Source organism: Chenopodium album, chromosome 3 (assembly GCF_948465745.1).
Source record: "Chenopodium album chromosome 3, dcCheAlbu1.1, whole genome shotgun sequence".
Taxonomy (NCBI): Eukaryota; Viridiplantae; Streptophyta; class Magnoliopsida; order Caryophyllales; family Amaranthaceae; genus Chenopodium; species Chenopodium album.
In genome coordinates this window covers 1,143,467-1,171,079 of record NC_137836.1, presented here as the reverse complement: position 1 = coordinate 1,171,079, position 27,613 = coordinate 1,143,467, and the positions used below count along the sequence as shown (strand labels likewise).

Sequence of the window (27,613 nt, the reverse complement as noted above, 5' to 3'; positions counted from 1 at the left end):
TACTAATATTCAGGGGTTACTAGGCCGGTCAGGGATTAGGAAATTTTGTTTAGAACTATCCTAAAAATAGGGTCATTTGTGAACAACTACCCATTTTTTTTTATTTGTTTAGAACTACCCGTAAGTTTGGAAACATTTGGATAGCACTACCCACTAACGTTTTCCGTCCAATTAAAATGTTATTTTGGCTATATTTTTCACTTTTATCAATTACAATGGCTAATTCATGCTAAAATAAGCAAAAACCCCAATTCAATTAAACCCAAATAACACTAAACTCATGAACCCTAAAATGAATTCTAATTATTAAAACCCTAATTAGGTTAATTAAGGTAAATTAAAACCTTTATACAAACTAAGAGAGTTAATTGGGTGAAAAAAGTGAATAAAGTGGGCTCCGATAACGTCTTAATTAGACAAAAAATGTTAATGGTTAGTACTACCCAAATGTTTTCAAACTTGTGAGTAGTTCTATACAAATAAAAAAAATAATGAGTAGTTGTTCACAAATGTCCCTATCTTTAGGGTAGTTCTACACAAAATTTCCCAGGGATTATTAGGGGTTACTAGGTTGGAGGGTTTACTTGGTCGGAGGGGTTATTAGGGGTTGCTAGGTTGGAGGGGTTACTTGGTCAGAGGAATTACTAGGGGTTACTTTTATCATGTGTTAGCTGGCCACATGGCCAGCCACACACAAAACCTCCTGATTCATTATAACATTTTATATTAATTTATGTTTTTTAAATTAAATGTAATTTTAATTAAGGATAAGGCCCTGTTATGTCCACCTTATTTCCACTTATTTCACGGTTGATAGGTTTACATAAGGGTTAATAAGTTTTGATAAGATAAGTTCAGGAAAAATAAGTGAGATAAGTTGTGATAAGGGTTAAATAGGGCTACCCAAGTTTAATTTATAATTAAAATAAGTTCAATAAGGGTTAATAAGATCAGATAAGTTCATATAAATTAATATAAGTTCAGATAAGTAAAAATCAAGTGAATAGAACATACCCTAAATATTTAATATTACTGTTATTTTTTGTCAATTATGAGTTTAATTTGTATCCATAAAAGGTCAAAATAACCCCCAAAACCTTATCCGTTGGTGGCTTCCTTAACTTTATGCTAACTGGAAGCCTTTCTTCCATTAGCTTTGGTGTGATCCTTGGAGGTATTCTTTTGGCATTGAGTGTATCAAGTCTAAGATCATGGAGAAAAAGGGAGTTTAGTGATACAACTTTGAAAGGACAGGCATGTTAGTATTTGGTACTTTTGGTAGGCATGGTTTATATATTTATGTGAGACTATAGGCAAAACTTTGGATTTTAACCTGATTCACTCTTCTTTTCTTTGCCTTTAAAATTTTGTTGTTACTTTTACCCAAATGATAATTTGAACTGGGGCAAAATTAGGGTTCTATTTATTAGTATAAATCTTTGAATTCACAAAAAAAGTCAACAATCAGATTATTTCATCTTGTGATTTGAGCAACGATAAAGACCCCTGTTTTTTTGAACTTCTGGCAAAGCAAAGCATAACAGATTTTAGCAGAACAGAGTAGTGCAGAACATGACATACATAGTACTATAAAAGAGCACAACAACTCCAAAAAAAAGTTTGAAGTACGTACACCGTACAACATAATTGGCGCTCATTTTCTCCTCCTTCCGTTTCAAAGTGTACGATTTCACCACTACCCTTCCTCTCTTTCCCTCTCATCCGCCATGGATACGATTTCACTTCAATTGAAGCTCGAAACCTACGATTTCACTTCAATCCACACTCTATTCTCCGACTTCTTGCAACCTTTCTCTTTCCTCAATTCATCCAATTGCGAAGACATTTCATCAATTGCGAAGAAATTTCTACCGTTCTTTAATCAATCCCTCACCCTCCTCCCGAAACGCCTCTCAGAATCGCCGAAACATCCCAAAACCACCAAATTTGTGTCGCAATTGCTCGATTCTTACAAATTGTGCTTGGATTGTTTGGATGCTGTAGCGTCTCAGTTGTCCGGTAAGTCGTATTCTGTGCATTTGCACAGAGGTAGGTATGTGCATTGCTTGATGAGGTGGGAAAGGTATGAGGATGCCATTAATGAGGGATTTAGGGTTTTGGAGGATCTTGGTGTTGTTAAGCTTCTTCAATATTCAAGATGTAAGGTTTCCAAGGGCAACCTCGTTCCTCCTTCTGATGGCCGGCTCGAAGATGAATATGTGCACTTAATTGTGAATTTGGCTGTTGATATTGCGCAGTGTGTGTCGTTGAGTAGTGTTAAGGATGCCGGGACCGAAAAGTATACCGATCTTTTGGATTTGATTGCCGTGGTTCGCCCTTGTTTCTGGTACGTCTCCGTTCATGTTCATTACACTATGCATTTTAATTATTCAACTGAATTATGGATATCTTGCTTGACTTTGTTTACTCAATACTATGGCCCTATTATTGCTAACTGAATTTTAATTATTCAATCATTTTGGGTTAGAATTGATTTACATGCTATGATTGTTTGAATTATTACTTGATGCTGTCTCTGTCAAGAGTTTATTTTATTGAATTGGTGCTCTTAGGCATTTGAAAGCCAGTAAACGTACTAAGCAGCAGTGGAAGCTATTAACTCACATGAAGACTTGTGCACTCTTTCTGGTTAGAGATGTTGCGAATTTTGAAAAGGTTTTGGCACGTTTCTGTGCAGATACATTTGATGAGTACATACGATTGTTAAATGCTCGAAGTCAGCAGGTAATTAAACTGTTTTTGCTGTATTAATAATTTTAGAAATTAAGGTTGCTTGTGTTTGATGATTCAAATTACAGAATAACTGAATTGAGACGAGGAATATGCTTTGCTTGGTTAATAACTTAATATAAAACCAAGGATATTTGCTTAGGGCTCCTTCGTTTTCGTTTTTTGTTTTCTGTTTTTTTGAAAACAAAAAACAGGAAACCAGAAAAAGTGGTTTGCACTTTTTTGTTGTTAGTTTTCAAAATCATGATGATCCTAATAAATTTGACTAATTTTTTATTCTTTTGATGAAATATATCATAATAGTTTCAAAAACAAAAAACCAAAAAAATGAAAACTACAGTGATGCCAAACGATCCCTTAAAGTTCATTTTTGTTTTTGTTTTATATTTAAATTTCTTTAATTTTTTTAGGGAACAACATGGAAAGAACTAGAAGAATTTGTAAATTTTGTATCAAAATTTACAGACAAATGCCGATCAGTAAGCAAGGATATCCGCTTCTCCATTGCTATGCATCTGTACAATAGCAAATTTTCTCAGGTTCTTAGCTTGGAATTTCACAAATAATAACTTTTTGATATACATTTTTCCATGTTATTTACTAGCACAATTTCAATGTTGCTTGTGATTTTTCTGGCAGGATTTGGAAAACTTCAAACTTATTCAGCAGCTTTATGCTCTAGGGCTCTATTTTTTTGAGTTCAGGTTTGAATCAAACAGCTGTTTGTCTTCAGCTTCAAAGAGCTCTACTTCTTCTGTGGGGGTCTTGCCCGAAGGCTGGGATAAACTACAACATATATCTGCTTTGCTGAGCTACGGCAAGAATTACTACACTTTCAACTCAGAAGTCTGTGATGAGCCAGAAAGTCGTGCATTCTGGGATTTTGACGAGAAAGAATCATTATGTTTAAGCTCTAAGGCTTCAAAATTCTGTAAGTCAATTAATGGAGAAGCATATCTGTCGTTTTATCTGGATGCCTTGAAGTTCTTGTGTTGGCCCCTTGCTGAGTTTGTAACTTCAGAAAGGAAAAGGATACTTACAGAAGACATGGAGCCCCCTTTAGGAAATGCCCTGAAGCTTATCCTGGAGCCATTTCTTGAATACAGCCTATTTTTCCCCTATTGTCAGCAGTAAGTAGTGGCTTTTTTTGGTTTATTCTAGCTGTTTTGGTCCATTGTTACTTATCGTCTTCCATGTTTTTTGCTATTTATCATGACAAAGTTATCGAATATCTATGCACCCCCCCCCCCCCCCCTCTTCACACACACACAAACACCATTTTTCTATTCCGTTTCTTCTGTTTTTAAAGGAAGAAGAAGTTCTTCTGCTGACAATTCATTTGAGTACCAGCTGCATTGACTTTTGTAAAGCCTTTTCTGTTCCTAAATTGTGGTCATACACGTAACAGGAATAGAGAGTCTCGTGCTGACCTTGACATGGTTGTCCTCAGCATCTCTGTGGCCACTGTTACTCTCTCCCTGAAGCTAAATTCCAGAACCAAGGTATTTTTATGATGACAAGTTGATGATTTCAATAGCTAAAACTGTTATGCAACTATTGGTGATGAAGAGTACAGAATGAATTTATTGTTCTTTTCAGCTAATTGATTATGTCCTCGTAATTTCAGGGAAGTACGAGGCTTATAAACTATATTATCTCCAATGAATGCATTCCATTGTTACGCCCCCAAATGTGGAAGGACACCATATCCATGCTTCACAACAATTTTGTAGTATTTTACAAACTTGAACGAGTGAACGAGTGAACCAGCTGCATTTACTTTTATTACTTTTATTATGTTTTTTTTTTTTTTTTTTTTTTTTTTTTTTTTTTTTTTTTAATAACTCCGCCAGTGGGTTCCCCGCTGCCAGTCCCAAGCCTGGATAAAGGAGGAGGGTTACGGTAGGCCAGTGACAGCCAGTATAAAACTTCGTCACATCCAATGACATGAGCCAAACAGATATTTTCGTGGGGGCGTTCCCTACTCAGCGACGCGCTGCACTTCCTAGACCCGGGTGTAGTGATAAGTATGCAAGGGTTGCTAGGTCGTCGCCCAGAAGCGACGCGCCACATTGCCCGAGTGTGGTGTCAAATGAGCAAGGGCGTGCCATTGGGGCGTTCCCTACTGAGCGACGCGCTGCACTTCCCAGACCCGGGTGCAGTGATAAGTATGCAAGGGTTGCTAGGTCGTCGCCCAGAAGCGACGCGCCACATTGCCCGAGTGTGGTGTCAAATGAGCAAGGGCCTGGAGTTGGGACCAGGAGGGAGCGTGGGAGAAAGGAATTTAGTTTGCGGATTGGTTCTTGGAATGTGGGGTCTCTTACGGGAAAATCAGCAGAAGTGGTAGAAGTAATGAAGAGACGACGCGTGAACATCATGTGCCTCCAAGAGACAAGATGGACAGGAGAAGGAGTTCGAGGCTTGGTTTTGGGGTATAAGGTATGGTATGTTGGGCAAGAAACGAGCCACAGGACAAGGAATGGTGGAGCTAGGAACGGAGTTGGTGTGGTTCTCGATGAGAGGTTGGCAAAAGAGGTGATCGAGGTCTATCGGAAGAACGATAGGTTGATAAGGCTGAAGTTGCTATGTGGCAAGGAGATTGTGAATGTTATCAGTGCTTATGCTCCCCAAGTGGGTTTAGATGCGGAAGAGAAACGACAATTTTGGGAGGATCTAGACGAGGTGGTACAGGGTGTCCACCACTCAGAGAAGTTATATATTGGAGGGGATCTAAATGGGCACGTTGGGGCGAGCCGAGAGGGCTATGGGAGTGTCCATGGAGGCTTTGGGTATGGGCAGAGGGACGCCGGTGGTGAAGCTATTATGGATTTTGCCCAATCATATGATTTAATTTTGGCTAATACTTGGTTTAAGAAGAGGGATTCACACTTGATAACTTTTCGGAGTGGAGCAAATGCAACTCAAATAGACTTCCTGCTCACAAGAAGCATAGATAGACAAAGTTGCCTAAACTGTAAGGTTATCCCAGGGGAAAGTGTGGTCACCCAACACCGGCTATTGGTAATGACTATTCGTCTGAAAGAGAAGGCGAAGAAAAAAGTTAGACAAGAAGAACCGAGGATAAGATGGTGGACCCTAAGGGATGCAAAGGCTAAGGTTTTTACAGAAAAGGTAATTGAAGAAGCGGATTGGGATGGAGAGGTGGATCCGGACATGACTTGGTTACGAATGAAGAACTGTTTCCTAAGAGTGGCCAAAGAGGTCTTAGGGGAAGTAAGGGGAAGAACTTCGATACAGAGAGATACTTCGTGGTGGAATGAAGAGGTGAAAGCAGTAATTAAGCAAAAAAGGGAATGCTATCAAGCCTTAGGAAAATGTAGGAGTGATGAAACCTTTGCAGCGTATAAGGAGGCTAAGAGTAAGGCAAAGGCAGCTGTTCGTCAAGCGAAAGAAAAGGCATATCAGGAGGTTTATGAAAAACTTGATTCCAAGGAGGGAGAAAGGATCATTTATAAGATGGCAAAGAGAAGACAAGAGGCAAGGAAGGATATTGGCATGGTGAAGTGTGTCAAAGATAAGAACCAAATGGTTCTAGTGCAAGAGGAGGACATCAAGGACAGGTGGAAGGGGTACTTCGATGAATTATTTAATGGAAGTAATGGAGTTGTGATAGGAGATACCTCTGTGAGTGATGAAGAAATCAACATGGAGTATGTGCGAAGGATTAGGAGAGTAGAGGTGGAGATTGCACTGAGGAAGTTGAAACCTAAGAAGGCGGTTGGCCCTGATGGGGTACCGATAGAGGTGTGGAGGTGTTTGGGTAAGATTGGTATTGATTGGTTAACAAACCTTTTCAACAAGATATGGACGGCTACAAGGATCCCACAAGATTGGAGGAAGAGCACCTTGGTCCCGGTTTATAAAAACAAAGGAGACGCTCAAGATTGTTCTAACTACCGAGGAATTAAGCTTATGAGCCACACTATGAAGCTGTGGGAAAGGGTGATTGAACAAAGGTTGAGGGCATACACAAGCATTTCAGATAACCAATTTGGTTTTATGTCTGGGAGATCTACTATGGAGGCAATCCATTTGATAAGACAAATGATGAAGTTTTATAGGGTAAAGAAGAAAGATCTTCATATGGTCTTTATTGATTTAGAGAAGGCATATGACAAGGTGCCAAGAGAGATACTTTGGTGGGCAATGTTGAAGAAAGGTATCCCACGAAGGTATGTAGACCTAGTTAAGGATATGTATCGGGATGTGTCAACAAATGTGAGAACATGCGGAGGGTTGACAAAAGATTTCCCTATTACAATCGGATTGCATCAAGGGTCTGCATTAAGCCCTTTTCTTTTTGCAACGGTTCTAGATGAATTAACTAGACCATTTCAAGATGAGGTTCCATGGTGTATGTTGTTCGCGGATGATATCGTTTTGGTGGATGAGACTAAGGACGGGGTTAATGTTAAGTTGGAGCAATGGAGGCAAAGGTTGGAATCTAGAGGGTTTAAGCTAAGTCGGAGTAAGACTGAATATTTGGTATGTCGTTTTGGCACTCAGAGGGGGACAAGCAATGAAGTGGTGAGTTTGGATGGAAAGGATTTGACCATGAGTGAATGTTTTAAGTATCTTGGGTCGATCATCCAGAAGAATGGTGACATTGATCAAGACGTAACCCACAGAATTAAGTCAGGGTGGCTTAAATGGAGAGCGGCCACGGGAGTGTTATGCGACCGCAGCATTCCCCTACAGTTGAAGGGAAAATTCTACAGGACTGCCATAAGACCAGTGTTGCTCTATGGTACAGAATGTTGGGCTTCTAAGAAAGAGCATATTAAAAAGATGGAGGTTACGGAAATGCGCATGTTAAGGTGGATGTGTGGAAACACTTTAAGAGATAGAATCAGAAATGAGGTTATTCGCAAGAAAGTAGGTGTGGCAGACATTGCAGATAAATTAAGGGAAAATCGTCTGCGTTGGTTTGGACATGTAAGACGGAGACCCGTGGGTGCACCGGTGCGAAGAGTGGAAGAGTGGGATCATGGAGGGATTAAACGAGGAAGAGGGAGACCAAAAATGACTTGGTTGGAAGGAGTGAGGAAGGATATGAAGTGCATGGATTTACGTGAGGATGAAGTTTTGGATCGTAAGGGATGGAGGAGAAAGATTTATGTTGATGACTACACGGAATAATCATATTTGGTTCATGTTAGCCGACCCCACTTTTGGGATTAAGGCTTTGATTGATTGATTGATTTTATTATGTTTTTTAATATTTTTTTACAATTCTTGACTTGTTTATCCATTTCTATTGTGCTCAGACTATTAATATTGAATTCTAATTTTGATGTGTGCTCAGACTGCTCACTGAGAGCAGTTAATGTGGGATGGGTTCATTTTTTCTTGGGTTTTGAAAATATAATAGCATTTCCGAGCTTTAGTTTCTAGTGCTTTTTTTTTTTTTTTTTTTTTTTTTTGTTTTTTGCTGTTGTCTTTACTCTTTGTTATCTACATGATCGATGGACTGGTTCTTCTTTGAATTGTTGTATAAGAGGTAGTAACAACTAGCAAATATAAAGCCAAAATATATTGACAATATTCTAATGCATGGAGTGTGTGGCGAGTTTTTTTTACTCTTCTAACTTAACAGGGTAGCTGTGTAGTTGATCCACAATTTTTTGGTAGTTATTATGCTGCAAATCAAAACCATTCTGGAAGTTCATATCCTGATTGGCTGCTATGTTGGAAAATCACCATTTATTTTGATGCCTGTGGTCTGTTGTTGATATGCTAATCAGGATTATGCTACCAAGTATTGATGTTCACCATGTGTTAAATGGCTTTTCATGCACCGTACTTACTTTTTCTTACAAGTTAGTATGCTTATATGTGGTAATTGCACATGGTTATTATCAGGGGGTTTATTTGAGCTTTGAGTTCTTTGCTTGTATGCTGCTGACATGTTCAGTACTTTACCATGTAGGCCTTAGAGGCTTTAGAAATATATTGTAGAGCCTCGTGGAGTCGCTGTGTACTTTTCTCTGAGATACTTACGGGCAAGCAAAAGGGATTTGATGAAGAGTTATCTGAAAATAAGATTGCAGAGTATGTAAATGAGGCATGTAAAGTAAACTCCCTTCTTATGGACATCCTCCATCAAATTGACAGCTGTAAAGTGGTGGAGATAACAAAATCTGGTCTTGAAAAGTGGTGTCTTGCTAGAAAACATTTGGGGCAGCTTCCATGTCCCGTGGTAATAATAAGGCATTGGGCTAAGGTAATTATAGGTGTTTATTTATCTATGTTAAGAATTATTATTGGGTCTTATTGCAGTTCACACTTCTTGCAATTTATTGCCTTTGGTTTTGCAGATACAATGTAAAATTTATAAGAAAATTGAAGGCAGTGCTCCAGTCTTGGGTAAAAATTTGCTTGACTCTCCGGGTATGACTACCGAAATTATTGGGACTATTTTAGAGCAGGTTTGTGCACGTTATCTTATGCTTTCTGGTTTTTGTTACTCTTCTTCTTGATCATGTCTATTAATGATATATAAATCTGCTTGAATATTGTTTCAGGAACTTTTGGTATATCAAGAGATGAGCAATGTGTATCCTATATTTTGTCAGAGGATGCAAATGGAAATCATTGACTTTCTCTTGCAGGAAGTGTATCATTCTAGCGAGTACATGCAGAGATCAATTATTCTAGTTAAGAAAGGAATGCTGTCAAGAACCTTTGGAATAGAAGGTCTCAAAAATTGTATTCAGTGTCTGTCAAATGCAATTAAATCGATTGTGAGTAACATCAGGCTGCTCTTTGGTTTAGTCCATTGTTAATTAATTCAATTTGTCTTCAATTGTTATTCTGACATTAATTAGTAAATTCAACAGAAAGACTCATCTGGGGTGACTCATGGTATACGTGCTAAGGTTTTTAATCAATTGGCTGTTGTGTATTGCTTACGTGCTCTTTCCACTCAAGAAGCCAATCCAACCTCAAAGGTGTGCCTTGTTTTTATCTTTGAATAATAAACATTTATTTTCTCTAATTGGCAGGTGTTCTTGGTTTTCGTCCTATTATCTCTTTTTAACTTTTACACTGAGCAGGAAATATTTGAAGACATCCGTGAAGCTGTGAAGCTATGGTTGAGTACTGATGCTACTGGTCGCTCTACCATTGCCAATTCTGACATGAAATTTGATTATTTGTTGCTGCTACTGTATCATGTTGCTGACTTACTATCCATTAAGGTGCCCTGAGGAATAAGATAATCAGTTATGCTGTTCTAGTTTTTTGAGATATAACTGTATTGTTCAATTCACGCTATCTCTTGATTATGATCTTTTGCTTCGTTTTTAGGGCGACATGACTCTTCATTCAGATATTGTAAATTTGACGATTATATTATTAAAAGAGATGAACGTTCCATTGAAGAAGTGTTTGTTATCATTGTGGGAATCGCGAAGGGTTAACCATGCACTTTGTGCTGTACCTGTCAATGAGGGATTTATAAAAGCTCTTTCTAAACATTATGATAGTGATGCAGAGTCTCTTGACTTTTGGATCGCTAGCTTGAAGGATTCTCAGCCACTATCAGTTGGGCTTCAGCAGAACTTCTCTTTTTTATCTTCAGTTTTCCCCCTGGCTTTCCATCAGCTCAAACATTCTTTACAATTAGAGATCTCCGATGAGGAAGTGAAAGAGGTTGCGTCCAATCTCATTTCAAATGTAAGGCTCATCAAGTGTGGGTTTAAATAATTATAGTTCAATGCTTATAATGTTCATGATTGCCTTTTGATGTTTACCTTTCATCTAGGTTTCTGTATCCCGCAGTTCAGTTTTTCAAGCTGGATGTATATACCATGATTTGAGTGAAAGGCTCATTGTTGTTGGAAGGACTATTGAGGTATGTTACTTACATGGAATGTTCTCTTAATTCATTCAACAAGAGGATGAAAATCATCCTGCTAGATGTATATGCTAAAACCCTTACTTTCTTCAGGCGTCGTGAACTTTTGATCTCTTCATGATAAGGTCTACATACTATATATGGTTTCTGGGTATTAGCACTATCTATCTCAAAGTATCAGGACTATCTCAAATCATCATTTATGATGCACAAATTTAAATAATAGATTGCCAGTGACATTATCTCTATCATTTTACTCAATACATGTATATTTCTGTTGGTCTAACCAATTCACTACGTCTCTTGTCCTTGTAGGCTTTGTTTTGTGCAAAAGAAGCTCATCGGCTGCGTGGTAAGCTCTTGCAGGAGCATTTTTCTTTCTTAATTCAGCAGCATGAAGAAAATAATGAAGAACTTGGGGAAACTACTAGCCGGAAGCCATCAGCTTGTGTTAGTCAGTTCTCGGTGTTAAATCAAGTAGCTTTAAGACATTGGCCCAGTAATAATATCTCGCAGGATTCAGATGACTTTTTACTTACCCCGTGGAATGTGCTCCGCTGTTATCTTGAGAGCACACTGCAGGTTTTCACATTTTTAACTTGACTGTGTATGTATGGTATTGAAAACAGTAGGTATTTCAATTATTAATCTCACACCAGTTTGTATTGACTATTGAAATATATGTTAGGTTGGTATTGTCCATGAAAGACTTGGAAATGTAGCCGAGGCAGAAGCTCAGTTCATATTAGGCAAGAGTATCTCCTGCTTGCAAAGCTTGCCCCGATTCATTGTCAGTTTTTCCTCATGTCTAGGCATGTGAATAAGCTTTGTGGTGCCTCTTTTTATGCTGTGTTTTGTCCTTGACTCTCTTTATCATTGGAGATATGTTATATTAACTAGGGTTTCTGGCAAATTATACAGGGAAGGTATACCATGGAATGAGTCTTTTGGATTTGGCACAAAAAGAATTAGAGACTTCAATGCAAGTTTTGGCTGTTGAAAGGGACTTTCTGACTTGCTCAAGGTGTTCACTTGTGTTGGAAAGTTGCATCAATGAGCAACTTGGTAACTTGTACAGAAAGGGTGTCGATTGTGCTTCAGGAAATCCATATGAATCATCTCTTCTAAGCTTGATCTCACTTGAGAAGGATGATCTTGCTATCTGGCTTGAGGGAGCCAGTTCAGTGAAGTATACATTTGGGGAGGAATTTGCTATCAGTGCTGAATCTGGAAATAAGATTGATCATGATTTTGCTGTAGCTATTCCAGGCATCAACATTCTATCAAGGCCTGCAAAGACAAAAGCAAAAACAGAAACTAAAAGGTCCAGGAAGACAAAGAAGGAGCTAGAAACCATGGTTACTGCAAAGTCCTGTGCAGCTGAGCAAAATTCAACAGTAACTTGTTCTAGAAAGCTGTCTTCTCATAACAGCAAGTCTGGTTTTGTCAGAGGGGTACTACAGAATGCTATTAATAGCTACTCTAATGGCCAATTGGAAGGCGAAGCAACAATTGCTTCTAACAAAATTACTTGCCAGAAATGTCTTTCAAGCGAACTCAAATTATTTGGTTCATTCACTTGTTTTATTCGAATGAAGTGGGAGTTTGTCCGTAGGCAACACGTACTGAGACTACTAATTGGCTTAGGTACTGTTCATTTAATGTTCTTATAACCTTTGAAAATCCACTTCATGAATTCATGAGCTTCTTTTGCATCTCTTGGACCTGTTAAATGTATTTGATTGATGCTTTCATATTGTAGTAGTATTAGTATGCGTATTATTATAATTGTAGCAAAGTATCTCAGAGTTTCTCTTTCTTGTAAGAGGTCTCGGGTCTCTCAGCTTGCTGTTTGAATTGTGGATTGAGCTTCATCTATATTTAGATTTATGAAATGAGAATTTTTTAAGTGGCAAGTTAAGGAGGCAGAAGCTGAGAGAATAGAGGATTGAAATGAGGGAGATACATAAAGAAATTGAGGTAGGCTATGGATGACCTGAATCAAAGTGGTTAAAAAGGAATGAAAGAATTTGGTACCCAAGGTCATAAAGTTTCTATATGGGGGGACATCTTGTTTCTATTTGGGATGGAGGTTCGAATTTTTTTTTTATTGTTCACCAAATATTTTCTACTTGGATATAGATTTGCATTCTCTTGTAATGGATATTCTCCCTTCTGCCTTTTCCCCTGTGTTTTGTTTAGCCTTTGTATGATTATCCAGGTTAGGAGTTTCTTTCATTATCTGGATCTCATGTGACTGGTTGTCAAGAATTGTAAATTTGTGCTTTCTAGCTTTGTAATGATATAATGGAAGTGGTTGCAGAAATCAACATAGTTGAATTTATTATTCTTTGTTTTTGATCCACAAAGGGAAATTGGCTGTCAAAACATGTACTTTGTATGATTGCTTTAGATCCAATGATGTTCAATTGCTAGCAACATGATTAAGCCTGTGGTCAAAAGTTAATTATTGCACACGGGCAGGCATGATTCACTTGAGCCACTGCTTTCACAGTCTTGGAAGAAGATTGTTCATAGTTCCTTGCATGTTGCTAAATTTTTTACTATCTGACATAAGGTGGTGTAAGTTTGAGTTACGTTGACGAACTTCAGTGTCGATTTTTTAAATTTCTATAACTGAGTTTCTTGGCAGGTAAATGCCAAGGATCTTTGGCTGGAACTCATAGATTGCACATCATATACGCTAAATGCATGTCTATATTGCTGGGAGGAAATGATTGTGACTGTTCGAGTTCTAACCTACTTGAGCTTGCTAGTATTGGCAAGGAAATTCCTGGGGATAATTTGGCTGTCGAACGAGCAGAAGTATTGTATGATCTTTGCTGGTTTTCCTGGAAAGCTTTGTATTCTGAGGGCAATGGGTATGGATTCTGCTCATTATGTGATTTACACATGCATGAACATTACATATGCATCTGAAAACTGACTTTAATCATGGTATCTTCCAGAACTTATATCCATTCTTGTACTTTCATTTATAATTTATTTAAATGTTAATATCTTTTCATTTGTAAGTGAAAGGGTGTAAAATTTTGTGCTAGTTGGAAATTCAAAGAGAATATTTTCAACGCGTTTTAGGACACTATTCTTATGATTACATCTACTTTATGTTTAAAATTATGTTTATTACTTAAACAAATAAGCAAACCTTTGTCATAAAAAATTCAGAGCACAACGGGATACCCACAAATTACTTCTGTCTAAATCTCACACGGTTAATCATAGGTTTCAAGTTGAGGAATTGTGCTTAATTTTTCTGTGAAATGATACCTGCAAATTTTGGATGAGTAGCAGATGTAGCAATGGCTATCATCGGTTTTCATTGGTCACATTTATATCTACCCTTCTTGGCAATTTGACTTAACATTTGCTCTCTGTTGCAGAGTGCCTGAAGTTTTGGGAGTCAGGTCTTCGATTTGGCTGACCCGGTAGCTGGGCACTTTTATAATGGTGACCATCGACCAATCCCCATTTCTATAATGTAGGCTGGCCTTTTCTTGTAATTCCAATAAGAACTGCATTTCTGACATGGTGAGGTTTTGGATAATCTTTTGGGAGTAGTGCTATAACCAATCCTTAACTAGGTAAACCTGTTTTTATTTTTGTTTTTTTGAACCCTGGAAAGGAAGTGGACAGCTTATTTGGGTATTGGAAATCAGATAATAAAGATTTGGCAAGTTCGTGGAACTTTCTAAGGATGGACGTTGGGCTATATGATGCAATTTTCTGCCAGTATAAGCTATTGCTTCTTTTGTTAAAACCAAGCTCTTGTTTGGAAGGTAAACTTTTAGCTGACAATAGGTGGTGCCGGTCTTGCAGGGATGACCTGCAGTTCTAGACTTTTACCTCTAGCTTCTACTTTGATGTTATTGCGTTATTGGAGTAAATCTGCTAACATAAACTAATTATAAAGTGTTTATTCTCATTCATTCTATTGCAGTATAGCTGAGGCTTTGAGACATATTGTACTACCCTAGTTAAAGTAACTTTTTTTTTTGGGTTGTGCACTTGTGCACAAGCTGAAGTCTTTGGTTTTTCCTACTGAAAGGAAATCCTATGCTACGTCGCACAAATAGCTCAACCCTTCTCGTCTTTTAATGATTGATATAGAAAATCATTAATTTATGTTGTTAAATGCAGAGAGAAGTAGTTTGATTTCTTTTAGTTTAAGGACACACTAGAGGAGGCACGGAAAAAACTATGGTGGAGGAAGAGGTTTGGATGTCTAATCCAAGCTTAACATGGAAGTGTAAAATTCGTGATTAAAACTATTTTCTCTAGCTTATGAGTCAGTTATAGCTTAACTTAAAGTTAAACACAAAATTTTTAAGACAAACCAGGTAAGGTCCTTTTAAGGTTGTTTAATAACCGAAAGAGTTTGATAATCCTTTTTCTGAGCTTTCTCTTGTACATATTTATCAATTAACTCCTTATTTCTATTTTCTTCCCTTAATGTGTTCTGCATCCTGGTTTATGCTAATCTATAGCTATGTACTAAAGGAAATTGATATGGGTATAATTTTTCCAATCGTCTAGGTCATCTAGGAGGTGGGTTTGAGCTAGTGGTGCTCTAAAATAATTTATTTCTCATTTTGAGTTGGTCTCAGGATCTATGGTTTCAATCTGGCCTTGCCTGCCATCTTTTGCTCTTTTTTAGACATGCAAAGCTGTAGCACGATATGTATAGCTGTGTGAAATTTAGGATTAGAAATATTTAGGGTAATGGTCATGTCGATCGGCTATTAAAGTAGGCTTTTGCAAAGTTTGCACATAAAGGATTTTACTTTTGTTCATGTTTCTTATTATTTACGCACAAGTATCTGCATTTTTTTTAATATCCTACGTAAGTAACTGCAGTCCTTTGTAATACATTCTTCTTTCTTATTCCAGGAGCAGTTGCTGTGAGTTGTGCTGCATCCAAATGCCCCATGTAGTCTCCTTCCTAATGCTGTCTTTTGTTCTCAGTCGTGAAGTTCCTGTGCTATTTCAAAAGGTTTGTTTCCAAACCATCCTGTTTGAACGTACTTCATTTGTGATCATTTTGTTGACTCAAGAGTTGTGGTGACTAAAATGTGTTGGATTATGTTAGTTGACTTAACATTAAAGTTGTAATGAGTATATGGTTAATAGTTATGGGTGAATATAATTAATGACTAGGAGATGAAGAAAGTTCAATTTTTTTTTTTTTTTTTTGCGGTATCATATGTTTTTAATCTATACTATATGCTAAAGTAATCACCGGAGGGGACACTTGACATGATTTTGGGTAAAATTTTCCCTCCAAAATGCTTTACTTTTTTTTTTTTTTTTTTTTTTCAATTCTATCAAAAAAATTTAAAGTATAGACATTAATAAATTCAAATTTTTTTTTTAAAAAAAAATGTTACATAAGTCATTTAATTTCAATTAACTCTATTTCAATTGACCTATTATTATACTATACTTTATAAATCAGTGCATTGCACGGGATTAAAACTAGTAGTCCGAGAAGGTTCAGTTGTCCCAGATGAATTGTGAGATTTGTGTTTATTAACATCAAATTTGTGACAAGAACGAAATTCTTGCTGACAACTTTGGATAAGAAATTACTGTAATTTTGTATTTAAAGGTCCTTTTGCATTTGTTTTTATTTTATTTTGTATCTATGAGAAGTTTGGAATTGCTTTCAAAGTTATCTTTATATGTTCTTGTCGGACAATTGTTGCCTCAATTGTCTAGAACTTGATATTCATAGAAAAAGTTGTAATAACAATAGGAAAGAGGACAATTTTTTTTGTTGTATGCTCATATTTAGGTTTGAGATCATATGTTTAACATGACCTATTAGTTGTGTATACTTCCTCTGTTTCTTATTTGGTTCAACCGTTTGACTTTCACGTTTGCTAATGCACAACTTATAGCATTAATATTTTCAAGTTCAGATAAGTAAAATTGAAAAATGTTGATTTTATTGAGATATACATTGAGACAAATCTAACAAGACCCCACATGACTATATAATTCCTTACTTTTTATACTCCCTTCGTTTTTTTTTAATGCAACACTTTGACCGCCGTTTTATGCGGTTAAGTTGAATTTGTTAAAAAATTGTGTGTGGGGTTTGTTAGGGTCTTAGGGAATTAAAAAATGATAAAAAAGTGATAGTGGGTGAATAGTTTATGTAAAAGTAAGGGATGTGAGAGAAAAGGAATATTAAAAAAAATGTGAGTGGGGTAGAAGTGGGGACTATGTGAGGAGAGAGATATAAATAGTGTTGAGTATTTCCATTTAAGGAAGTGTTGCGTTTAGAAAAAAACGGCCGATTATAGGAAGTGGTGCATATTGCTTTTGAAAAAAAATGGAGGGAGTACCAAAAATGATTAAAGTGATGTACGTGAATAGTGCAAAGGTCAAACAGTTGCAACTAATAAGAAACAGAGAAAGTATATATTTTGTAACATGAAAATCATTTGCAAAAGTCTTTTGAAATCAAGAAAATGTTTCATGGATGCCATTTGTCTGCTTTCGTTACCTAATTATAAGAACAATATGTTTAATATTTTGGGTTTTGACATATATGGCTCTTGTGCCTATTAGAGTGATATATGTACGAAGTAACGTATGTCTTGTATTACGTAGAAGATGTTGTGTTTGAACCTCTTTTTAATTTAAAATAGGAATGATGTAGCTATTTCCATTTAATTGTTTTCCTTCTGTTTGTTTAGCGTATTTGGAATGGGCAAAGTCTTCAAGATCCAAAATTGACTAAGAATATTGTAATATATTTGATGTTTTGTTCTTGGTTGTGATTACACTTGTTGTGGGTAAAAATACCCCGTATACATGGACCAATCCCATAGTGACAAGTGGCCCAGTTATAGGGCGACACGTGTCACCACGGGAAGATGCCACGTAATTCAGAGCCCTTAAAGCCGCAGGCCAATCTCGTCGCGACACGTGGCCCAGTCAGAGGGTGACACGTGTCGTCACGAGAAGATGCCATGTGTTAAGGACATTTGTTCCCTTAACAATCAACATGCCAGAAAACCCTAGCAACGTCAGGGCCCAAATCCCGAGAGATAACAATGGAAGCCGCAAAACGGCGCCCCCAGAGTAGCACGTGGCATCCGCTAATTGCACAGCCAATCACGTCACGCAAATCTAGGGTATAAACCCTAGAGAAGGGCACGAGTCCCACCCCTATAAATACCCCAATCATTTATGATGGGAGGGGGATTCAGACAATTGAAAACAACAGAGCATTAAATAGCTCCAACTTCTCTCTACTTTCTCTCTCTAGCCTTTTCCGTTCTGATCACTGACTTGATCGTCGGAGGCGAATATTCCGTTGATCGGAATATTCGTTGTTTTGCAGGTGGGACCGACTCATTGCCAGAAGAGCGTGACCAGTATCCCAGGAAATCCAAAAAACACCCGAAACAACACTTTGTATTTTACTACCTTTTTCTTACCAAAATCTGATTAATCCAACCAACTAGCGTTCTCTATCCATTTTTTCCGTCTTATGGGGCCTACTTTCTTTTATTCCCCAAAATTTTTACTTTAACCTCTTATAAAGCATCCTTAACAAAGTCAAATATCCAATCCAAAGCTCAATCCATTTCCACAATTAAGAAATTTCTTCAAAAAGTTAGGGTTTTGAGAAATTTTTTTTTTTAGTCAATTTGAAGAGCTTTTGCACTCATCCAAGGAAGCAGTCTTAGGTAAGAAATTTCCGACTGGAATTCTAGAGTTTATACGAGATAGGGGTGTTATACTACTAAGCAATAAAACAGAAATTACTTATCTCTTGATGCGTGAACCAAAGTGAAAATAGCCGCGTCGTGGAGAACCACTGACCTAAAAGACGATTCCGCGCTACCTCCCGGTGCAGTAGACTAGAAGCGGTCGCCCTCCAGGATAAGCACGGCGCCGGAGTTTATGTGCACTCACAAACCCGACTGGAACTCAGAATACTTGCTCGAAACTCGTGTTTAGATAATTTGAGAGAAGAGAGATAACTGATTGTGTTGTGTGTTTTTTACTAGGAAAAGCAACGAGTATATATAGGCAGTAGAAGGGAGACATGAAACGTAAAACGAGGGACGAATCTGGCTAAGAAAACGACCAGATTCATTCAACCAGTCAACAACGGAAGCAAGAAACAAGAAATTAATCAGTCAGCTATAATCAAGGGATTAATGACTGACTTAATTCTGTAAACCCAACAGTCAGAAAAGAATATTCCCAACAGACAAAAAAGAATATTCTGTTTAACAAAGAAAAGGAAATAAAATTTCTCCAAAAAGATAACAAGGACCCACGCCCGCGCATCGCATTCCCCAAGACCCAAGGCCCGAGCCCGACCCGATCCGGCCCGGCTCAGTGCGCGCGCGCGCGTTTGTGTGTGGAGTAACACTTAACTCCCACTCACTCAACTAAGTAGTGTTAAGACACTACAATATAAAAACAAGGAAAAACCTTTCCCCCCCAACCAATGTGGGATTTTCCCCTTTCATTTGTTTTTCTCTCTCTCTTGTTTTTCCCCAACTCTCTTATTTTATATCAAGAACTTCCAACAAGGGGGCCTTTTGATTTTAAGTAATTTATTCAAAACTAACCTAAGATTGGTCCATTGCAAAATGCTTGATGGACAAGGCAAAGTTCACTGTAATGTAGGAAAAGGTTCAGTGAAAGAGAGAGATATATATAAGGAAAAAAAAGTGAGACTTTCACTATAATTTGTTAGGAGAGAAAGTGACAATTGTGGGTCTGAATTTAATGAAAGAAGGAAAAGAATTTAAGAAGACAAGAAAACATTGCTCCCTTTGTCCCCAAATGTTGCTCCATTTTCCTATTTTGGTTGCCCTAAAAAGTTTGCTCCATTTCCTAAAATGGCCATGTGGTCCATTTATTTCTCTTTTTGATCATGTAATCTCACTCATTTTTTTTCATCAACTCCACATAACCTAATATTAAGAAGACAATCGTAGCCAATATAACTATTACCGTGAGACACTCGTGATGGTTTATATGAAGGGGGCTTAATATTTCCAAGGTATATTTTAACACTTTTAAATTGTATAGGTTTTACTGAAAATAACTTTAGTGAGAGTACTTTCTAGAAGAAATCAAACAATTATTAACTAACACATTAATCATTGTAAGTTTTGACATATCACTGGTCACAAATTTTAAACTTTAGTTTTTATATACTACGTATTTTAAACTTAAGAATGAAATTGACTAGATATTAGATTAAGTGGGGATGTAATGGAAATGAAAAATGAATAAAACACATGATTTTGTAATATGATTTTCTTTTCAAATAAGGAATGAAGGGGTTGTTATACTTCGGGGGATGCGTTGGCTTGGTCATGGGCGACAATGACCACATGATGCACAAATAAGGAAAGTCGAATAAGGAAAGTGGAGGTGGGAATATGGGGGGATGTTAGAAGAAGTGGAGGGAGACTAAAGATGACTTGTATGGGAGGTAGTTTAAAATGATTGAAGAATTGGGTTTGTGGGAAGCATATAGCTCGAGGTAGAAATGAATTGGGGTAATCTTTATGGAGAACCACTTGAGATAAACTTTTGGTTCATGTAGTCAATCCTGTCTTTTGGGATTAAGGCTTTGACATTGTTACAGTTTGTGAGGATCGAATTTGTATGAAAAACAAGAGAGAAATTGAAAGAAAATCAACTGATATGAACAGCAGAATTAGAGAGAAAAACTCAGCATTCTATTATGATTTTGTGTGTATATTTGTGATTACATCATAATACTAGAGGTAATCTATTTATAGAGAACTTAATACAATCTAGAACACTCTATTACAGCAGCTGAGAAATAAGTTTGTTGTAACAAACTATTGCTGACTGCATAATTCTGTTATAACAGAATGTGAGCTATGCTCCTGTGCTTGACTGTGACTGACTGCAATGCTGTGACTCACAGCCTCATCATGGGTATGTTTAACAGACATTGTTGTTGTGGGTCTGATTGATATTTGTACTCCCTAAGTCTTACTAATATAATCCACTTTTGACATTTTATGAACTTAAGATAAGATCTTCTGAACTTGTCTCCACTTTTGAATTTTATTGTTTTGAATCAATCATGTGACAAATTAGTTGCTTTTTGGTGGAGAAAAGGTAATATGGGAATTGTATAGAATAACAAAGTCATTTTTAACTACTGTATCTGAATAAAGAATGGTGGACATTTGTTTTGCGGGACGAATGAGTAATTGTTTAGATTGCGAACAAAAGTCAAAGAATACATGTGATGATGCTGAATTTATAGTGGGATACACGTGATGGATTATTTGGCTCAGTGGCTGTACGGGAGGCCAGTCGTAGCCTGAATTGTTGTGGAGCTGCTGCATTGATTTGGACATGAAGATTCCAAATTTCAAGTAGAATTCTTTTGTTTTTGCATCTTCCATTTTTCAAGAGACTAGGCAAAATAGGAGAGCTGAAGTCTAGGAGCCTTATCCTTTTTAAAAACTAAAATAACATGTCTAGTGTCCTCAGTGGAGATTAGCTAGTATCAGGAAGTTTAAGTTACCATGGAGTGTTATTTAATTTTCTTTATTTTTCTTTTAGTATACAAGTGTTATGTATCTGTAGCTCCTGTTTGAACTTTTCAAATTTTGAATATGCTCTGATTAAAATTTTTAGAAAGTTAAGTTCAAGATATGTTTTTTTTATTTTTTTTATTTTTATTTATTTTTATTTATTTTATAATTTTTATAATATTTTTGTGGATATTTATTGGCTTTGTTTCTAGTGGCTTTAGTGTAAAAGGCATCAAACAAGACAAAGCGCTGGCCTATTACATGTTTTTTGTTAGGAGCAAGTGGTGGTCATATTACTCGTATACTCATATCTACCCGTAGTTTCATTGTGTCGAATCTGGTGGCGCTAACAGGGGTTTTAAGACATTGATCCATATTTCAAATTTTTTTTTTTAAATACAAATAGTGAATAACCAAAAATTATTACTCCCCAGTTATTTATGCTGCAGCTTGATGTCAAGTGAATATTTTGATGCATACTAGGCCTTAAACTTCACTGCAGTGCAAACTGTGTCGTAGCTTGGAAGTTGTCATCATGGCATCAAAATCACATGCGAGATACCTCTGATCTTATGTATTAGCTAATGGCTATCATCTCCATTTGTCACCCTTGCAACCTTCCCACTGGTGTTGACTCATGAAAGATAGTGTGGAGCGGGCATATAGAGGATGTTGGTAGAGTTGTAAGAGTATAAATATTAGGGGATGTTTTTAAGTCTTATTATGAGAATCATGATTGGAGCATGATCTTGGCTTTCTAGTCTGATCTTTGCAATCTGGTAAAGGGGCTTTTCTTCTTTCAAGTGGATATAAACATGTACAGTTTTAAAATCTATTTGCATACTGGTATTGAAATTAAGTTAGTGTAATTGGGTGTAAAAATTACTATTACAGGTGTCTAGGCTGCTTGCTTTGATTCATGTGGTTTCTGCTTCAAGAGAGAATTTGCCTTCTCTTTCTCCTTGCAATGGCCTTTCTGAAAATTATTGGGCTGCTTATTTTCATCAAGCCTCAGTTGGCGTCCATCACAATTTACAGCTCCTTTCAGCTATTTCAGTGAAGCATAGATCTCAGATGGTATCGAAAAATAAGGTATGCTTATTTGTTTTTTTCTAAAAGAAATTATATTCTTGGTGTTGCTAATCAATTATATTACAGGTGTTCAAATGTTAAAAACTTAAAACCTACTGTCAACTAACAATTTGTAATGATGCTTCAATGGTGCATTTTTAGTTTTACTCACTTTTCCATTGTTATGGTTAGCCATGCAGCGTATAGAATTGAAGCCTTGGTACCAGAGTTCTATTCCACATGGAGTAGCAAGTGTTTAATTGATAATTCACTTCTTTCCTTTGGAAGACCTAACTTGAAACATTATTGTGTCTTTTACAAACAATTCTTTGTTGCAAACAGAAGCTTGGATAGAATCATATGTCATTGGTTTAAACATGTGATACAATGGTTTGGTTTGCTTAAAAATATCACTTTTTGGATATGGAAATCTAGTTCCCCTTGGTTTTGATCTTTTTTTCACTTGTTTTTGGTGGTTGGGGTAGAGTCATATCAGAAGCAAATGGATAATTTTGTGTTAGGTATTCTCAGTATCAATAAACTACACAGTTGTAGAAGGCTTTTCTTCCTGCACGTACTACATATTTGGCAGTTGTGCATTGCACGTAAGTAGTATATGTTACACAAACTTCTAGGAGGTATATGTATTATATATTTTGTGCTTTCTTACATTTGGATAATTTTATTACAATTTCCAGCTGGCTTATGCTTTGCAAATTGTCATTCTAGCTGGATGTATTGTGCTTTTGTGAATTGTTATCTGATCGTTACTAATGCAGGGTTATGAAGCTGCAGTTGAGACTAGCATGATAGAAGATATGTGCACGTTGCTTAGGTGCTGGTCACTAGTTTATGGATGATTGATTTCAGTTCTTTTTAGACCTTCCTGAAACTAATGATATGTTGTGGCAATTTCTAATGTCAGGATGGTCCCTAAGTCAACTGAGGAGATAGAATCATATGTGGCAAAGTTTTTCGAAAAGCTTCCCAGTGCTACAATTGTATGTATGAGTTTACTTGGGGCTTCTTATGCTGGCCTTCTTGAAGACCTGATGTGCTATCCCTCGGGTGTTCACGGTTGGATACTATTGTCCCATTTGAATGCTGATAGTCAGCCTGCTGTGTTGCTGTTGCCTCTGAGTAAAGTTCTTCAAGGTAACATCTTCCTTAAAGAGTGATATATAATTCAAGTTTATATAGGAATATTAACTATTAAACTATGGGTAATGATTACATATAACTTGATATAAGCATTTAATATATTTCCAAAGATGGTAAAAATTTAGAAATGCATGCCAAAATCATGCGTTGATTGGTGTAATAAATGATTGGCTTAACTAAATATTACCATTTTTGCTCCTTTTATGTAGCATTGTAGCCCTTAGGGCTTCGTATAACATTTTAGGTGCAATTTACAGATTTTGTTTTTGTTTTTGTTTTTGTTTTTGTTTTTTTCCTCCAATGAATCAGATGAAGAAACTGGTTCTAGCTGCTCAACTTTTGGTGAGAAAATTGTACAGGAGTGGTGCTCACCCTGGGGCTGTAGCAGTCTGGTTGATGATGTAGCTCCATTATTTAAATCGTTATTGCGAGGAAATTATTTATCTTGCTCAAGCTTTCCTGAAGAACACACTGAAAGAAGCCACAAAGTATGGTGGACTTGCAGAGACAATCTTGATAAGCGCCTGCATAAACTGCTGCAGTGTGTTCTTATTAACTTCTTTTATTGGAAACATCATCAACCCTGCTAAAGCTTATTTTTAGTTTATTTGGTAAATAGCAGTCCACTCATTACTTCTGTCCTGGGTATTAATTTTTCAGGGAGATAGAAGAAACATGGTTTGGTCAATGGAAATTTATGCTTCTTGGCCGATGGTTGGATGGTGATTCACTGAATTGTGCCGTGAAGGAGTTCATGCATGAAAGAGGAAAAGATGAATGCAAATGGGATTCAAACGAAAGTATTTTAAAGGTAGTTATGGGAGGCATAAAGTCTGTAAATATGGAGAAGGCAAGAATCCCAAAGCTGTTCCATGAGAAAGGTTGCTACATTGGTAGCGTCATAGATTGTGATCGAGGAAGATCTAGTTCACTGGATAAGGCATATGATGCAGTTGATTATCTATCAGATTCACTCATTGCTGCAGTTAACAAGGTTGAGCTAGAATACTGCACACGTAGGGAGCCTGTTGTTTTTGTGCTAGACAGCGATGTTCAGGTGGGTCTTTAGTTTATTCTTTCTATAATACTGCTTAACCTTTTGTAGCACACTATGTAATTTTGGACAAGATAGGTATGCTTTCTAATTGGCTTTTTTTTTTTTTTTTTCCTTGTGAGAATTATGCATATGTTATAGATATGCAGTATTCTCTTACCCCATATCATAATTAGGATGGTGTCCAGTGTCCTCACATCCTATTATCTTCTAAAGTGTCATATTGAACACTTGGATTCGCTCCCATATTTGATTTATGTGTCCTGCAATCCTGCCCTCCTTCACCCTCCATCTCTTTCAGTATTCCTCTATTTTGGGACTAGTGTCTCAAAGTTGCTCCTTCACGAATATGAAGAATAACAAGAAAAGGAAAAGGCAGGAAAGGAGAGAAGCATCCTAGATATGATTTTTCTGATATACTTGTGCAACGATGAGAATCAATTTTAGGCAAATGTAAAATGAGACATTGACCACGCGAGAAGTAATAAAGGTGCCAATCTTGAGACTGCAACATTGGCAACATATATTGATTTGAATGATCCTAACTGAAGACTGCATTCTTAAAAATAATTCTCTCTTTGTTCTAGGCTCTTGATGAGACAGGAGGCTTGTAGCATCTGCCTCACCTTTTCTCCTTTCCTTCTAAGTTGACCTGAAAAGATTTGACGTTCACTTCCAACTTTCCAAGCTCCAACAATGGTTTATCAAAGCTCTCATATTATTACTATCCTTCATATTACTCGTATAATTAGATACAGGTGTGAACGCTAAAGTATGACGAGGGAGGATATTCCTTTTTTTTTTGAAACAAGGGAGGATATTCCTTAGTTCAGTAGGTTTGTTGTGTTGCAGCAGTTTGTTACTGCTCTAAACCATTTACTGATAAATTAATGACTTTTTTACTTGTCTCATTATGTCACTCCTCCGGGCTCCAACCCGATGGACATCATATGATCTTGTTTGTGTTTCCCCTTTGTAAACCTATGAATCTGAAATGATTGGCATTTTATCTGTAGTTATTTTAGCTAGGTTTATGTGTGGCAGCGGAACTTTGGTCAAATTGTAACCCCGTAAATTTTGATGTCATAGACAATGGTGATCTGTTTAGTTAGGTATCAGCATCATTGTAGATTGGACTTGAGGCACAGCTTCAAATATCCCTATCTCTACCTTTGTCCTGCTATATGGTCTGGTGATGAAATTAAGTTGTTGACTGACTGATGACCTCTTAGTGATTATCCGAGTCTATCCTGAAATGGCTTCATATTTTTCCCTTTATATGGCATCAAATTCCAATCTGTTCCTTTGGGTATACTTAAAGGTGATGAATCTCACAACTCTTGTTACCCTTCTTATTTTCCTAGCCAAGTTTAATGTAGAATAACTAATTGCAGATGTTGCCTTTGGAAAATTTGCCTATCATGAGAGAGCAAGAAGTGTACCGCATGCCTTCTGTTACCAGCATCTTCATGGCTTTGCAAAGGCGATCTGTCCAAGAGGAAGATGCCGGGATTGCTACTAAATTCCCATTGATAGATCCGTTGGATGCATTTTATTTATTGAATCCTAGTGGTGACCTAAGTCGCACGCAAACTGAATTTGAAGAGTTCTTTAAACATCAGAACATGCAGGTAAGGCCTTGTTGCTTCTACAGTGGCTAAATGATGATAAAAGACTGTAAGGCAGTGCAAAAATGATTTGACACCAAAAGTTCAAATATAAGTTGAAATTGTATTTGTGCTCCATTATCATCCTGTGCACAATGACATAGGAAACCTTTACTATGCACTGTTTATATTCTCCATTAGATGAGCATTTGATTTTGTTTGCAATGTTTTCTTTCTCTTTCTATATTATTATAACTATGATTATTCTTTTGATACATTTCCTTTCCAGGGAATGGCTGGAATAGTTCCATCAACAGAAGAGTTGAGTTCAGCTTTAGAAAACCGTGATCTCTTTCTATATTTTGGCCATGGAAGTGGTGTGTCCCTCGTGTTTACATTATCATGCTGTAATAATATGTATAATTTTAGTTACTATTTTAACTATTCCCTTCAAATGGACTCACTATTCTGCTCTTTGTGATTACACAGGGGCGCAATATATTCCCAGAGAAAAAATTCAAAAACTGGAGAGTTGTGCTGCTATGCTTCTTATGGGATGTAGCAGCGGCTCTTTGAACTTAAATGGATGCTATGCTCCAGTTGGTACTTCTCTCTCGTATTTGTTAGCTGGCGCTCCTATTGTGGTTGCCAACCTATGGGAAGTGACAGACTTGGACATTGACCGTTTTGCCAAAGCTGTGCTTAAATCTTTTCTGGAAGAACGATCAATGTCTTCCACAGGCTGCATCCAATGCAGTTTATTAGCCGAAGAGTTAAAGTCCATGACTGTGAAAGAAAGGAAAGGAAACACTAAGAAAGGCCGAGGAAAGAAGAAAATAGTTGATCCAATGCCAGATGATGTAGGTGAATATTGTTTCAGACATAAGTTAAGGGCTGGATATTTTGTCAGCCAAGCCCGAAAAGCATGTAAACTTCCATTCTTGATTGGGGCTGCACCTGTTTGTTATGGTGTCCCTACTGGTATAACAAAAAAACGAGATTTTTAGTCCTATAACAACTTTTTGCTCCCCTAACAAAGTGTGGCGTGTAAATGGTCGTTCAACTTTTGACCCAGGTGTAAAACACTAGAAAGTAGAAACCTTAAATTATTTTTATTATTTTTTTTAACAAAAAAAGCTTTTAAAAGGTTTTTTTTTTTTTTTTTTTTTTTTTTTTTTTTTCCGCAAAATGGTGCTTTTAATATATATATATATTTTTTTCCTAAATTAAAGTGGAAATAAATTTGGGTATTTTGGGCCTAAGAATTTTGAGTTCCCGGCCCTAGAGAGAAAAAGTGAGTAGAAGAGGTAGTTAAGGAAAGTTTAGGCAGGTTTCCTAATTTAGGTTGTAATTAAGGAAAGTTAGGTTGTAAGTGTTATATATTCTGCCAATTCTGGTGAGTTGAATAAGATATACAGAAATTGAGACGAAGCTTGAGTAATACGAGAGAGTAAAACAAATACGAGAGTAAATTAAGGTGTTTGAAGGTGAGAAATTAAAGAAGAGA

General features: G+C 36.9%; 1 protein-coding gene across 1 annotated transcript; it reads left to right on the top strand.

Annotated features, from left to right (window-relative positions):
• The first annotated feature begins 1,659 nt into the window (after positions 1–1,659).
• Positions 1,660–27,305, top strand: LOC145623671 (separase-like). The gene is made up of 27 exons (XM_081676520.1): positions 1,660–2,347; positions 2,574–2,745; positions 3,162–3,290; positions 3,391–3,881; positions 4,160–4,253; positions 4,379–4,512; position 4,647; positions 8,702–8,995; positions 9,090–9,200; positions 9,297–9,515; positions 9,612–9,722; positions 9,828–9,971; positions 10,081–10,449; positions 10,538–10,627; positions 10,946–11,212; positions 11,319–11,442; positions 11,552–12,277; positions 13,284–13,512; positions 15,542–15,644; positions 22,108–22,305; positions 23,064–23,119; positions 23,210–23,439; positions 23,755–23,986; positions 24,106–24,502; positions 25,894–26,130; positions 26,396–26,483; positions 26,596–27,305. The coding sequence occupies exons 1-27, from the start codon at positions 1,728–1,730 to the stop codon at positions 27,111–27,113; spliced, it is 6,384 nt and encodes a 2,127-aa protein (XP_081532646.1). The 5' UTR covers positions 1,660–1,727; the 3' UTR covers positions 27,114–27,305.
• Positions 27,306–27,613: the final 308 nt, after the last annotated feature.

Excerpts from the sequence above, each read along its gene's own strand:
- LOC145623671 (XM_081676520.1), top strand. The coding sequence starts at position 1,728 with ATGGATACGATTTCACTTCAATTGAAGCTCGAAACCTACGATTTCACT. Across the intron at positions 9,972-10,080 it reads CTGACTTACTATCCATTAAG|GGCGACATGACTCTTCATTC; the intron begins GTGCCCTGAGGA and ends CTTCGTTTTTAG. Across the intron at positions 26,484-26,595 it reads ATATTTTGGCCATGGAAGTG|GGGCGCAATATATTCCCAGA; the intron begins GTGTGTCCCTCG and ends GTGATTACACAG.